This window comes from Nicotiana tabacum, chromosome 18 (assembly GCF_000715075.1).
Source record: "Nicotiana tabacum cultivar K326 chromosome 18, ASM71507v2, whole genome shotgun sequence".
In the NCBI taxonomy this organism is placed as follows: Eukaryota; Viridiplantae; Streptophyta; class Magnoliopsida; order Solanales; family Solanaceae; genus Nicotiana; species Nicotiana tabacum.
In genome coordinates this window covers 2,894,719-2,910,861 of record NC_134097.1, presented here as the reverse complement: position 1 = coordinate 2,910,861, position 16,143 = coordinate 2,894,719, and the positions used below count along the sequence as shown (strand labels likewise).

The 16,143-nt window shown below is 34.5% G+C and overlaps 1 protein-coding gene and 1 pseudogene across 2 annotated transcripts; both read right to left on the bottom strand.

Annotated features, from left to right (window-relative positions):
• Positions 1–9,081: 9,081 nt before the first annotated feature.
• Positions 9,082–11,816, bottom strand: LOC142172860 (putative F-box protein PP2-B12; annotated as a pseudogene).
• LOC107808675 (uncharacterized) lies at positions 10,364–15,850 on the bottom strand. Of its 2 annotated transcripts, none has more exons than XM_075236537.1 (8): positions 15,715–15,850; positions 13,777–14,092; positions 13,443–13,693; positions 12,983–13,121; positions 12,422–12,628; positions 12,249–12,341; positions 12,070–12,168; positions 10,364–11,989 (listed from the first exon to the last, which is right to left on the bottom strand). In XM_075236537.1, exons 5-8 carry the CDS (start codon positions 12,572–12,574, stop codon positions 11,681–11,683), a joined length of 654 nt encoding a protein of 217 aa, XP_075092638.1. In that variant the 5' UTR covers positions 12,575–12,628; positions 12,983–13,121; positions 13,443–13,693; positions 13,777–14,092; positions 15,715–15,850; the 3' UTR covers positions 10,364–11,680. The 2 variants fall into 2 exon arrangements, with proteins under 2 accessions (XP_075092638.1, XP_075092637.1); XM_075236536.1 differs by having other exon boundaries at positions 13,443–13,690.
• Positions 15,851–16,143: the final 293 nt, after the last annotated feature.

Genomic DNA, 16,143 nt, shown 5'->3' with positions numbered 1-16,143 from the left:
TTTAATTATTGTGTTTTCAGATTTAAAAGATATGTGGTTTATTGAGATTGTCGGCTTGCCTAGTATTGAGATAGGCGCCATCACGACAGGTGAAATTTTGGCCGTGACAGGTCGTTTCTTGCTATCACCTTACTGATTTCATTAATATTACGTACTCAGTCATATTCAATCATTTCATATCATATCTCAGTCTCAGTTGATATTTGTTAATATATCATATCATTGTTTCGGGATAGTTTTCATGACATTGTGAGCCCGTGAGTGAGACTGAAGAGATTGATAACTGAGTGAGGTCGAGAGCCTGATTATGGGTGACAGTTATGGGATCGGGTTGCACGCCGCATCAGCTATATTGATTTTATGATAGCGCTTGGGCTGTAAGAGCCCCTCCGGAGTGTGTACACACCCCAGCGAGTGCGGTTGATATTATTATGGGATGGATCTTCCCTGGACATGGATCTTGTCCGAAGCATTTGATACCTGGAGATGGATCTTCTCCACGGGCCGGATTGGCCTTCCTCATTATTGGGTCACTAATGGTCAGAGATGTATATATTCCGGGATGGATATTCCCTGGGCCGTATGGGCCATATACAGTATCGAGTGGTTGAGCATTTGAAGGCGTGAGCACATGAGGTTGTCAGCATAGTGCATCACATATAGCATGTGCATTGGCATGTAGAAGTAGAAGAGTTATATTCTTCACATTGTTCAGACTTGCCTACGTGTCTGCACATTTATTTGTCTTTTTAACTGTACCAGTTGAGTTCGTCACTACCTTTCAGTCCAAAGGTTGCACTTGTTACTTACTGAGTTGGTTGTACTCACGTTACTCCCTGAACCTCGTGTGCAGATCCAGGCGTTTCTGGTCACGGCAACTGTTGATTGAGGAGCCAGATCCCGGAGACTATCGAGGTAGCTGCATGGCGTTCGCAGGCCTTGACTCTCCTTCTTTATCTCTATCTGTATTTTAGTTTTTTTTATTTCCTAGATACTGTAGTGGACTGTGTTCTGGTTTAGACGCTCATGTACTCTGTGACACTCCGGTTTTGGGATGGATTGTATCGTATTTTGGATATTTCCTTTTTCAAAAAGGCTTTCCTTAATTATTAAATTGTTTCCGTCTTTATGATTCAAAGATTTTACTGTGTTGAGATGTAGAGTTGTGGGTTTCCTAGTTCCACGATAGGAATCATCACGACGGTTAGATTTTGGGTCATGATAGATATCTTTGGCAACACTTTTCAAGCATGGTCTATAATTAGTGTGGTTGTAGGCCTAAAATGCTATAGTGAGTACAATAAAATGGGAAGACTCCAAGGGACTGCAATGACCAAGCAGCTCTACCTTGAATCCTTGCGATCAACACACTAACTCTTCTCGAGTCCAATATCTCCAGTACCTGGCTCTGCACATTAATGTACAAAAGTATAGTATGAGTACACCACAGTCGGTACCTAGTAAGTGCCAAGATTAACCTCGGTGGAGTAGTGACGGTGTACAGTCAAGACGCTCACTAGTTTAATAACCTGTGCAATATATCATAAAAAATAATATAAAACAAATAGTAGTGATAACAATAATAATCAACTAGTGATATAAACAACAATGTAGCAAGAACACCACAAATATTGCTCAAACGAATAATGAACACAAGTACAACCAATTAATCAAGTCCTTCAGAATATACATCTTTTATCTATAAGTTTTTCAAATAATAATTATTAGAATGTAATCCTTTTAATTAAATATATCTCGAATATACTTCCTTCAAATAAATATCTTATGAATATAAATCTTTGAAATAAATATGTTTCGAATATAATTCTTTCAAATAATATATCTTTCGAGTATACTTCTTTCAAATAAAATCTTTTGAATATAATTCCTTTCAAGTAAAATCTTTTGAATATAATTCCTTTCAAGTAAAAGTCACCATGTGACACCTCATTTCATAATCATCAAAATTACGAGTCTCGGCCCACTTTCATATTTGCACGTCATCTCATGCCCATATTTCTATCACAACCGCATGGACAACTCAAGTGCTAATAAGAAAATCATTATATTTCCCCGGCACCTCGTGCACATATTTCGTTCATAACCGCACAGACAACTCACGTGTCAATATTAAAATCATCATATTTTTCCGGCACCTCGTGCCCATATTTCATATCATATCTCCGCGGACAGTTCACGTGCCAATAATATCAACCGCTCGGCAATAGCCACAGGCTCACAGATTTTAACATGAATCAGACTATTATCAAGTTTACCGAAACAACAAGACCAGTTGCACAGGAGATAAAAATAAACACAAGGAAAATCACAACATCATATAAAAATCATCAATACAATAATCCCACATCATCACGTATCATCCCTGATAATAGCCACCTTTATCTCTCCTATGGCTACCCATATCACTCTATAATAATAGCCACCCTTATGCCTCCACCCTGACAATATCAACAACTACTTTTATCGCTCATATAGCCACCTTTATCTCTCCTATAGCCACCATTATCTCTCCTTGTAATAGCCTCCCTTATTTCTCCTCCCAGATAATACCCCAACACACATAACAACAGTGATATGCCATATTTATGTCTGCATATTATCAACAGTAAAATACCACCCTTATGTCCTCATAGCAATAACTCAAATCACCCAATAATTTACACGGCATATTATCACAACAACACAACACAAATAATTCATATCACAAAATGCCCAATGGCCACAATCAATTCCAAAGATACAACAAAATCAATAAATTTCACAGCAAATAGCCCAAGTCTCCACGCAACGTATATAAAATCTCAAAAACAATAATAGAGATGGAAAAGTAACTCAGCATAGGATAATGTCTTCTTTAATTTAAATTTTTGATAAATATATATATATATTGATGCCTTATTATAAACTTATTTAATTATTTTTTTGCAGATAAGGAATCCATAATGAAAATATTTCTAAGAGATGTCAACCCAACCAACCACGGCATTTGACATAAAAATCAAAGTGGAAATAACACCAAATTATCATATAAAAACAACCTCGGCAAGCAAGGAATAAGGCATGACAAATAAATAATTTAATAAGTTCCAACAATTTTCTAATTTAATACATAAGGGTTTCTACAAATTTTATTTGGTATAATTTGCACATATAAACCAAGTGCGTACTCATCACCTTGCGTACATGGCTTTCAATCACACAATTTCTACATAAGACGCAATGCCAAATGGGTAATTCCCCCCACTCAAGGTTAGACAAGATACTTACCTTTTTGAAGTTAGGCCGATATTCCAAAATAGTTTCTTGCTTGAATTGACTTCCAGACAGCTCAAATATATCCAAATTAATTGTATAACTTCATTAAAATTCATCGGAAATAATTACGGATAATACAACGTCGACTTAAAATGTCACATTAAAAAGTAAACCAAAAGTCAACGCGAGGCCCGCTTCTCGAATTCCGTCAGAATTTTTACGAAATCTGAACACTCATTCCGATACGAGTTCAACCATACCAATTTTATCAAATTCCGATAATAACTCGACCTTTCCCTCTTAAATTTTTGTTTTTGGAAAGATTTTGCAAAAATCTCAATTTATTCCATTTAAATCTGAATTAAATAATGAATATAACCATGGATTTATGAAATATAATCATTTTTGGATATAGGACACTTACCCAAGTTGATGTCTTGAAGAAATCGTCAAAATCGCCCAAGAACCATGCTCCAAAAATCCAAAACAAAATGAAGGAACTGACCATTTTTGGTTCATAAGTTTCTGCCCAATAGAAAGAGTAATCTAGTCGCTAAACGTCTAATTCCCATCACTAAACGTGCCAAATCCAGTCGCTAAAGGTGCGCACCAGAACTGTTTACACCAGCAATTTATTTTTCACCAAAAATGCTCTAACTCCATCATGCGAACTCAGAATTCGACGGTTCGTATTCCTATGAGTCACAAATATTAATACAAACCTAGTCATTCAATCAAAACGCAATTTAGAGCTCATTTGCTCAATGAGATACCAACTTCGCTCGTTAAATAATTAACTCATGTTTCGCGCAAAAAAACTAATCGCGACTTGATGAAATTAGACCAAATATTCCAGATCATTCCTATAATTTATTATCAAACTCCCGAAAGTCTCGAAATCGAATTTCAATCCCTAGAACTAAAAATGGACCTTTGGATCATTACACGCTTATGCTCAAAACAATAAAAAAACACCAATGTCACGACCCAAAATCCCATTAGTTGTGATGGCACCTAACTCGACCCGTTAGGTAAGTCAATTATCAACTACCCAATTCCAATAAAATTAATAAGGAAATTAATAAATAAAAAATATATATATATATATATATGTGAAACTAATATATTATATATATATATATATATATGTGAAACTAATATATTTTCCCAAGAACTGGTAGTATAAATCATGATCTTCTAAGAATAGAGTTTAAAAAAATGGTATGAAGTAAATACATCATCTGTTTGAAAGTAAACTCAAATATTATAGCACGAATATGGCTAAATATGCACAGAAAATACATACAAGAGTTATCAAATAAGCGTAACAGGCATGACTACCTATTAGTACTATAATAAATTTCTAATTTCACAAAGGGAGAATTTAAACACATACATTTAACCAATACGAATTCTTCATCAATTTATGATATGTAATTATTGTTGAAATTGTCTTTATATTACTTCCTCCGTTTACTATTAGTTGTCCATTTCTGACTTTGCATAACTTTTAAGAAAAAATAAATGAAGTATATATATTTTACAATTTTATCCAGAATAATGATAGCATTTCAAAAGTCTTAGAAAATAATTTGGGGAATGAGTAGTTAATGATAAGGGTAAAACAAGAAAAAAGACTATCTTTCTCCTAATTTGCTAAAATTAACAAATAAAAGTGAAAATATATATTTAGTGTGATGACCCGATAGGTCCTTGTTAGTATTAGCCCTTGTTTCCGTGTTGTGAGAGTTCGATTACCTCCGTTTAGTATTTCTCGATTTGCGCGTACAAACCGTGTCTTTTTCCGAACAACGTGTTCAGATTTTGATGTTGAAACTTGAAATAGGTATGTATTACAATTTAAAACTTGTCAGAAAATTTTGGTGTAATTCGAAATTTGTTTGACATGATTCAGACACATAGATGTGATTCTAGTTGTTCTTGAGTTTACTTTGAAATTTCATTCGTTTTGTGGGCTGATTTGTAGATTTAGATGTTATTTTGGTGATTTGATTGTGCGAGCGAGTTTTTATGATATTATTACACTTGTGACCGTGTTTGGTTTGGAGCCCGAGCGACTCAGACGTGTTTCAGATGAGTTTGGTTAGTGTGAAGATTGTTGGTGCAATACCAGTTTTAGTGTTTGTTGTAGGTCTTGCATTTGCGAGGCCTGTTTTGCATTTGCGATCCTCGTGTTTACGAACATGAGTTTGCATTTGGGAGCATGGATTGGGCTGGGTTATTCTCGCATTTGCGAGGAAAATGTTCGCATCTTCTAACTCTCAGAGGTCAAATTTACGATCTCATAGTCTCATTTGGAACTCATTATGATCTTGAGTGATCTTCGCATTTGCGAAGGGTTTGTCCGCATTTGCGAAGGTAGGCATGTTCACAATTGCGAATCTTTTGTCGCACTTTTGCGATGTCCACAATTTCGAAAATGACTTTGCAATTGCAACAACCATAACTGGGTAAAAGAGGAAACAATTGGGACTTAGCTCATTTTACACCGCTTCTGAACATTAAACATTCTAGAGGCGATCTTCCAAGAGACCCGTCTTCCCAAATTCATTGATAAGTGACTTTAAGGGAATCCTTGAGCTATTTGCTATATGAAGTATGTGGGATAATGCCGTATATGCGAGGTAACGAGTGTATATATGCCGTCATGATATTTGTTTTCCATATTTTTGTTTATTCCATGATATATTTTGATTCATACCTTAATTGTTACATGCTTTAATTGACTTCTATGCTGTAATTGTTACTTGTCATTTAATTACTCTTATATTAAATTGTCTCTCCCTTCCATGACTCCATGTTAGTTGCTACTTGCCTCTACTTGCTTTACTTGCATACCTAAATTGCCAAAGGCTTTAGTTGACTTCTTTTAACGACCCGACTTGTTGTTTTGAGCATTTACATTCCATTCAACAATTTGAAGTCTTGAGCAGCTTTGTAATGTGTATTATGGCTTGTGTGAATTGTCGTCTTTGGTTTTCGAATGATTCGGGATTAAATTGAAAGAAAGATCCTTGTTTAGAACATTAAATGAAAAGAGTTGACCGATGTTTGACTTTTGTGCAAACGACTCTAGAATGGAGTTTTGATGGTTCCAATAGCTCCGTATGGTGATTTTGTACTTAAAAGTATATCCGGATGATTATTTGAAAGTTCGTAGTTGATTTTGTCTTGAAATGGCGAAAGTTGGAAATGGAAGGTTTGGAAGTTTGACTAGGAGTTGACTTTATTGATAACGCGATCGAAATCTTGTTCTGAAAATTTTGATAGGTATGTTATGTCATGTATGGCTTCTGTGCAAAATTTGAGGTAAATCGTACTTGATTTTATAGGTTTCGGCATCGAATGTAGAATTTGGAATTTGTTAGTTTTCATTAAGCTTGAATTGGGGTGCGATTCATGTTTTAGTGTTGTTTAATGTAATTTGAGGCATCGACTAAGGTCGTGTCATGTTATAGCGCTTGGGGTGAAGGAGCCCCTCCGGAGTCTGCACCCCCCACAGTGAGCGCAGTGGATATTATATTTGGGATGGTGTTCCCTAGTCATGGAGTTGCCTTATTTATTAATATTTGGGATGGAATTCCTGGGCATTGAGTTAGGTGCCATCGCGGCTAGTTGAATTTGGGGTCGTGACACTTCTACGTCGTAATTGTTACTTGTCATTTAATTACTCTTGTATTAAATTGTCTGTCCCGTCCACGACTCCATGCTTAGTTGCTACTTGCCTCTACTTGCTTTACTTGCATACCTAAATTATCGCATGCTTTACTTGCCTTATTGTTTTGTAATATTTGTTGCATTCTATAAATGTGAATTCCCTTTCATGAGTTGTATAGTTGATAGATACCGACGAATTGGTAAAGTTGAGACTTCGAGATGTTAAGATTCTTGATTTATTATATGGTTCCTTATTGCCTTATACATCTACCCCTTGATGTAGAAATTCTTGTAAATTTAGTTATTGAATTGTTTATGTTGATTGAAATGGTTTGGGGGGCGGGTTACACGCCGCAACGGAAATTTAAAGATAATGAATTAAAATGGTGGAATAAGGACGGATTATGATATTGACAGATGACGATATGGCGAGATCGAGTTGCATGTTACAACGGATTGTATATGTGGTACTTGTTTGTGATTGTTGGATTTGCATCGATATTGTAATGAGGTTATGCGACTTGTTATTCTTGGCTCTTTGGTAGTTGAATTTCGATTTCGTTTTCATGAGTTAGGTGCTTTACTTCCATTTCCTGTTTTCTTGTTATTATTGTTGCGTACAGGTTATTGTAAGTGATCCGCCTTAGCCTCGCCACTACTTCGTTGAGGTTAGGCTCGGCACTTATAGAGTACATAGGATCGGTTGTACTCATACTACACTCTTCACTTCTTGTGCAGATACCAGAATGGGTCCCAGCAGCGCTGAGTGAGATTGCCCAGATTTTACTAGTTAAGGAGACTTGAGGTATAACTGCACAACGTCCACAACCCTGAAGTCCCCTTCTATGTTATCATTGTTGTTTATTTTGTTTTAGCGACCATTATTGTTTCCACTAAAACTCATTTTTATTACCGCTAAAAGCCTTTTTTGTTGTAGTGAAATTGCAAGGGGTGTTGAATAAAAAAATTTGTTAAATAAATAGCACTATTCCATAAATAGCCTTTTTTGTTAAATAAATAGCACTATTCCATAATTGCAACTGTTGCGCTGCTGCTCGTCATTGTTGAACCGTTACACTTCATTATGAAAGGAAGGCAACCGGTGCATTATTCCTTTATTGAGACTGATTATAGTGCTTTGAAATAAAGAAGAAAATAACAAACGCTGCTAATTTTTCTTTAAAGAATCTAAAGAAGGATTCAACTTTACCTAGTGTGAGTCATGAGACTTTAATTCTTCGTTATTATGGCTAATACATTGTAAGTTTTTTTTTATTGTTATTGCTTTTGCCATGTTTTCTTTTAAGAGATACCAACTATCAAGTTTCAAATCAATTTTTTTTTCTTTTATCCTTTGAGTTCATGTAGGCAGATTTCAAGTCTAAAATTTTAAGTTCTTTTAAAAGTTTTAAATTAAAACCATCACTGTATGTATTTTATGTATTTCCACTTTCACATGTTTTGAAGGTGACCATACTCAAAATACATACATATATCAAATCCAAACAATCAAGGCAAAAAGGGTAGACGGAAAAGGTTATTCATTCATGAGACTTGCACCCATTTGAAAGCAAATTACATTAACTCACCATTTTTTCAGTGAAAGAGAAAAAGAAGAATGAGCCCCATGGATGCTTTCTGACTCGTGATTCTGCTAGTGCATGCATCTTCAATTCTTCCATAAGCTACATAAAAAGATAGAAGCAGTATCAATTAAATTTATTGAACTATATTAGTCATGGTAATTTCAGAAATAACGAAATTAAGGGAATTCGAAGAGGAGACTATAATTAGTTGGAAGATATTAAAAGCACATACGCTAGCTAGTCATATACTTGGAATTAGCCATACTCTAATTGTCAAATTATCGATAAATAAAAAAGTTGTTCAATAAGGGTAAAGAAAAAAGTCATATCCTTAAACAATTAGAACCCACCATATTTACCAACTGAAGAAAGAAACCTTAATTCGGGGATGACACGATATTTTGCACTATCCATTAATAGTTATGAACAACATACATAAAGCAATTAATCATGAAGAGAATGAGGTAGAAGAGGAAGACTGCATGTCGCCAAATGCTTTATTCTTGCTTTTTATTGATCCAAGAGTACACCAATTATCTAAGAAGTAGAAATCGTAGAATCTCTTATTATAATTTCAGAATAAGATAAAAAGGATGGATCATAAATAAGATCACATGCACTTACAACAAGCTCACTCTTATTATAGACAAAGAGTGATTTTATTAGAAAATCTAAAAGACAAACACAACAAAGATGCAAAATAGAAAACATAAAGGTCACTGGGTAGAGATCTATCCAATTAGTTTGGACGAATATCGAAACCCTCAACGATGATGCCAGATTTCCAAGTGCCGTTATTGATTTCCATCAACCTCATTTCGACTTCACTATCCTCTCCTAAGTTGTTGAAAAACTCACCAAGCTTGATTTCTAACCAGCCATCACTTCGGAGATGTGGGAACCGGCCAAGTTCTCCTGGTAATTCCTTTTTCTTCGAGATGAAAACAGTGGTACCCTCAATGCCAGCGCCCTCCGCCACTTCGTTCACAAATCTTAGCGATGCTGTGGCTCGTTCAAGTTCAGAGGGTTATCTGTTAACTTGAATACTAAATATACAGCATAACTAGTCTTTCGAATAAGATTTTTTGTCTCGATCTTTCCATAAATGTCAAGCCAAGCTACACTACGAAGCTTCGCCACTTCAATACTGTAGTACAAAATGTTAAGGTCGGATTAAAATATATTTCTCATTTTAATGAAATTTAGAGAGAGATAGTTAAAGAGAGACAGACTTAGGATCAACAGTTTTTCATGTCCAGTACTAAGGATTGTTCACCCATGTAATTGAAAGGTCTCTTGCGGCTATCCACTGGCCTTGCTGATTAAATACAATATATTAACACTTGATCAGTTGTTACGTAATTTTCAAACATCAATTATGAAAGTAAACACAAGAAAGAAAGAGTAAGAATATATCAACCAGAAGAATAACTTACCATCTTTCTTGTATTGCTATATATGATATGATGCTCGCTCTTTATATCTTTTTAGTTGGCTCTACTCCCTTTTGCTTCGTCCTGATATTTATAGAGCATTTACTGGACTCCAAAATTTGTCACCATAGTACTATAGTAGGTGCGTTAACAAGAACAATTTTTTTACTTGAATGTTAAAAACGTGTCTATTGGAAAACCCTTTGTAATAGGGCTCATTCTAACATTATTGAAGGTTGTCTTTTTAGGACCATTTGGATATTCTTGAAAAGAGATGTGAAGTTGCACATATATTATTTAGTCACTATTGTATTTTTTAGGACCACAGGTATCGTGATGGCACTTAGTCTCTAAGACTAGGTAAGCTGATTCTAATAACACATCAAGCCATTTGTTTTATATAGATAATCGAAATCAACAACGGAAATAATTATAACAACCTCCCAAGACTGGTAATACTGAGTCATGAATTCTAACTGAATACATGAAATAATTTGAAGGATCGAATATACAATACTGTTCGAATAATAATTAACAGTCACTACAATATTTTAGTCTTCTAGCCAGCCCTGAGAAGTGTCGCCAAAGATGCCAAGAAGTGTAGCATTTGGTCAAAGCCAACATTGGCCATTATAAATATAAATGATAAGAGATTTCCTGGAATTCAAATAACCGTGACTGGGAAAGTCCCAAAAAGCTAAACTACAGTCAAGCACCATCTCTAGTAATGGTGTGCCTTTGTTGACACTTTTTCTTTTTTTCCTAATACCAAAGAGGGAGAGGGGGCAGCCAACAACAATGAAAAGACAAATTCCTAAAAAAAGAATCTTAAAAAGCAAACAAAACATATCAGTACACATAATTACATTGAGAAAAAAAATACCAAACTAACTAATTTATAAAATTTCTGTCATCTTTTTCCTACTACTGTTCTGTCTATTTGTATCTTGAATGAGACTAACACTTGTCAATAGCAATAAAGAGTCGAAAAGGAAAATGAAAAATGGCGCAACTACATATGGTAGAGACACTGCCATTTATTTTTGTACCTAGAAGTAGTTGCTACTAATTTTTTATATAGTACTAATAAAATAATTTGCTAAAGCATACAAGAAAGTTACACTTCTAAAGAACAAAATAGAGATCTCTGCAGAAATTCAGGAGCAGAGGTATCTAACTAGTTGACTATTATCCATTAATATGCCAGTGAATTAAAATTCTCTGGATACTTGAAATAAGCTCATTGTCTATGCAAAACTATTGATAAATTTTTTTTAGCACATTGTTGAGTGTAGAAAAGTATCAAAATTAGATAAAATAACATATAATCTTGTTGATTTAACCCAAAAGAAAAGGGAAAATTTCAGCAAAGGACAAATAAGTTCTATAAGTGATCAAGAAAAATGGATTAAGAAATATAGAAGGCTTTCATAGTGAAGTAGGATGGTGATCACTCAGTTCATGAAGAGGAGTTATTTATTTATTTCATCCTTCAACAAAAAAGAGCGAGGCACATGAGTTGTTGACATGAAAAATAGAAAAAAGTTTTGCTTATTCATTTGATTAAGAAATACTCATCATATCATAAGTGGAATTATAATCTGTATAAAGAAAGATATGGCAGTAGAAAGTGGCATGGTGACTAGCTAAATAAATGAATATGACATGTGATAATTGTAAAAGGTTGGTAAAACGTTTACTAACCTGTCACATGCCTGTATCTGATTCACTTGAACATGGTGTTGATAAAGGTTGACTAGAAAATTTGCTTGCAAGTCGTGCAACTGTACTCTCTAAGTTATCTAGGTATCTTTTTAGTGATAGATTTTCTTTTCGAGTTGCATTCAACTCATCCAACAGTGCAGCCTTAGAGGAGTTACCACCTTTTAACTCCTTAGCGGTTATTCCACCTCCAAATCCAAACACATGGCTCTTGCATTGAGGTCCAAAGCACCTTTCTACAACCTCAATATTTGTAAGAGAAGGCTCAGATCGTACTAGTTCTTGAATTTCAGCCTAAAAAATTATAAGCTTTGAGATAATGCAATGCTTTTAGTCAAAGGAAGGGGTAAAATAAAATTTATCAATAAACATACATATTTTTCATTAGTTTCAGGTTCGACAAGTTTATCGTCCTTCTTATGAGTCTCAAAGAAAACAGTTGCCATATCTGGTGGATTACCATCTTTGCCTCCCTTCGCATTTAAATAAATAAGTCAAACAAATCATTTAAACAAAGATGGGGTTTCTTAACACAATAACACGATTTACATACCAGTTCATAAATAATCTCTCTGATAGGCTTGCTGCCCGTATGATGAGGCATAATCAACTTAGACCTATTCATTGAGTTTCTTGTACTTCTTTCCTATAATAACAACAGAACATAGAATGTGTGGTTTGCCACTTAAAAAAACTAAGATGCTATAAATTGTTATGAAGTCATACCTTAAACTTTTCAGATAAGAAGTGCTCTTTGACCAACCATTCCCAATCACTCTTGTCGACCCCCTCTGGCACATCCTTTAGAACGTCGCGCAATGGCTTAGATTTCACAATCATGTGCAATGATCCTCTCCAATTATTCCATAACCTTCTCATATGTTTCAAGACATGATCTCTTTGACCATTTATGTCAGCACTATCAAATTTGTCCTATAATATTTTAAGAATATCATCAAATATAAAACTCAATGAGTTTTAACCAAACCAAAAAGAATTATTTAACCAACAATATTAAATTAAACATTGAGCGTTACTAGTGACAAATTGATTATTAGAACCAAAACACTTTAAGATGAAATCCTTCATCTTTTAAATAATAATTATTTTCTTTTGAATGTTATATGAAAGAATTAAACTATAATACTAGTATTCTAGTTGTAGCCATACATGCCAGAAACAATTAAACTATAATACTAGTATTCTAGTTGTAGCCATACATGCCAGAAACGACGCCAACAACTTCAAATTACTGTATCCAAAGATTAAAGAAGAAACAAAATATACCTTATGCCTGAATGGAGATAAAACCTCACAAACATCAATCAAAGGAGAAATCTTCAAATGGCATATAAACCGAAATCCTATGTCGCAAAGCGGCAATACACCTTAAGGAGGCCATGCCTCCATTCCTGGCGATCTCATGCTGTAGATGTCCCGATCAAACTTTTATTACTATTATTAAAATTAACAGCAATAAAAACAATTAAAACTAAAAAGTCAAATTCTTTTCTAGCAGCAAGCATGAAGAGGCGAACATCAAACCTTTATTCTGGAAGTATCTGTATGCTGCAATATTAGCGGCTCTAAAATATATTTTCTTTTTATTACGCTTAAACTAAAACTCAATGATTTAACATGATTATTATGTAAGATTATAAGGTCCAAAATTAATTTTCTTTTCATTTGTGAAAGAAGAAAAGAAAAAGGCAAAAGAACAAATTAAAGTAATACTTTAAATTCTTACAGTAACAGCTTCCCACATGTGATCCAGCTTATATTCTTCGATATCCGCCTACAAGTGTACGCGCAACGAACACATATTACGATCACGAACTAATATACCTAAGTGTCTTACAAATGTGGCTGAATGCTTCCCAACAGCTCGATTATGGTAGAAAGTGACGCTCAACTTTTCTCCAGCTTTGAGTCCTAGAACATTTTTACATCTGTTCTTTCCTCTCACTTTTTTTGCCTTTTCAGATTCACATGGACCTGCTAATTTCCAATTTGAGTTAATCATAAAAAAGGGCCAGTCCAATAACAGCAAAAAAATATTACAAACTGAGACAGAAAAATACTTATTTTGCTTCTTTGAGTGTCTTGCATCACTTCAACTTCTTGAGGGAGGGAAACATCATCTTCTAGTGGATCAAAACCAGGAGGTGCAAGATTCGTATTCTGAGCTAGCTCATTCAGATAAGATGCTGCTGCATTACGATTTTTACTATTTCCAATCGGGAGTCTCTGTTCAGCATTTACCCTTACCGAACCCAAAGATCTAAAGCTTTGCCCTCGTCCCCTTGCTAAGGCGCCTGGCGCAACGTATGAATGCTTAACAGTCTTTGAAGATGATTGCATTTCAAACTTCCGAGATTTTGATGGATTCATGTCAACCTAATACAATAAAAGAAAGAAGATTATTATTAAGCTACCCCAACAAGAAAAATATTTCAGCAAGTTGCCAATAAGAAAAAGGATGCCAACTAGCAAGTATTATTAGGGTACTGTGTGTTATTCCTTATTTCTTCTAATTCAAAAACTTTTAGTATTGACAATAAGTGCAGAAATAACAAAAAAAGCAGACCAATCTTTTTTAAAAGCACCACAACAGTGGCTCAAACATCCAAGATTCCAAGTACACTAGCACAACCCAAAGCATTATACTAAATAAAGCAAAAAGAATGTTTCTTTACAGCAAAGACAAAACTAAATATTTTTCAGCTTTCAAATTGATCGATCATAAATAACTAGATAATGAGAATGAAAAATGACAGAACTAGTGCCTAACAGCCAAAACTAAAGAGCATCTAAGTGAAATCACCATTTGCTTTATAATATAGAAAACAAAGGTGATCATGGTGAGCTCTAAGTACTTGTGAGAAGAACTAGAAAGTCAAAAAGGAGATAGCTAAAAACAAGAAAATCCAGAAAACGAACTACTCCAATTAATTCATACGATGTGGGAATGTCTTCAGATGAAGTAAGTCCATCAAGAGGAGAGAAAACAGGGGATTTGGCCATGATTTGATTGCTTTGGTAAGGTGGAGCTAATATAAATGATCTTATTGCAGGCGTGTTCACCTTCTGAAATTCTTCATAACGATCACTGAAAGCAGTGATCTCTACAGTAGCATGAATTGATAATAGCAAAAAAATACATTACGAAACAACCGTAATCAGTTCAACTTCATTATAAGAACGTGAAAGTAGCAGTTGGGTGATTTTAGGATACAAGCTAACTTGTCAGGCAAACAAATGTGAAGTCTAGTGGGTAGAAAAAGAGAATCACGTATTTCTTCCCAATGTACTCAGAAAGTTTAATTAAGAATAAAGTTAGCGAATTCTTATTTCACACGAAAATTTTACAATACAATCACGACCAGATAGTGAGAAACCTTTTGTTCCAATAACAATATGCAATCAAACCCAATTCCAAAAAATAATCTGCTCTACAAGACGAACACACATAATTGACCTATAACGAGGCAATATTCAATGAAAATAAAGAACAAACTTCTGCGAATTCATCAGAAATGTCATAAAACCTACATATAATTATAAGTTTGGAGCATATGTAATTATAAGATGCAACCCAGTATTTTAAAAACATAGAGAGAGACGATAACATAAAAAATGCCCAATTTCAAACAACAAAAATAATTAATTCTTATAAAGTACCCTTCAATAACTCCATACAGATGCTTTAGAATCAGCTCTAATGAATTTATGGAACAAGAATTAAAGAAATTTCCAATGATTTCCGGTAAATCCTCTCATGAATAAGGCTCTGACGGGCTGATTTAGACATTCCTTCAACAACTAAAATGCAAATTTGGCAGCACACTATACTTGATATAAACACAAACATAATTTTAAGAGATTCTTTCAACAACTTCAATCCAAATTTGGACAGCATGTTATACTCCGTATGAAAAAATAAGATAATTTTCAGTCATTCCTTCAACAACTTATACGCAAATTTGGACAAAATAATTGACTGCAAGTTTAGAGCTTACCTTGACGAGAAGGAGATAGAAACCCTAGGTTGCAGAGAAGAACCCAAATTGTGATTCTTTCAAGAGTTTAATTTCTGAGATACTAGGTCTCTGCTCTTTAAGTAACAATATAAAGATATACCCTTTTGGGGGGTGGGGTAGGGTGGGGGTGGGGGAAGAGAGTTGAGGGGGTGCGTGGGTTGAATGTGGGTTTCAAAAAAGAGGGAAAATATTAGCGCCCAATATTTCATGTTTTATGTCCGGATTTTATGAGTTTTAAAGACCAAAAATTATCCTTTCATTAATATTATACTAAAAATTAATTTTGACGACCGGAAAAAATATTGGTCGTCATAATTACACTTATAATGACCGGATTCAATTCCCTTCGTTAGAATTTGGTCGCTAAAAGTCAATATCCTTGTAGTGTAACCAAAACCGACTCGATAA

Bases quoted from the DNA above. Each gene is read 5' to 3' on its own strand.
- LOC107808675 (XM_075236537.1), bottom strand. From the start codon at position 12,574: ATGAGAAGGTTATGGAATAATTGGAGAGGATCATTGCACATGATTGTG. The intron at 12,342-12,421 runs GTATGACTTCAT...TTGTTATTATAG, and splicing joins TCTTATCTGAAAAGTTTAAG to GAAAGAAGTACAAGAAACTC. The intron at 11,990-12,069 runs GTATGTTTATTG...ATAATTTTTTAG, and splicing joins CTGAAACTAATGAAAAATAT to GCTGAAATTCAAGAACTAGT.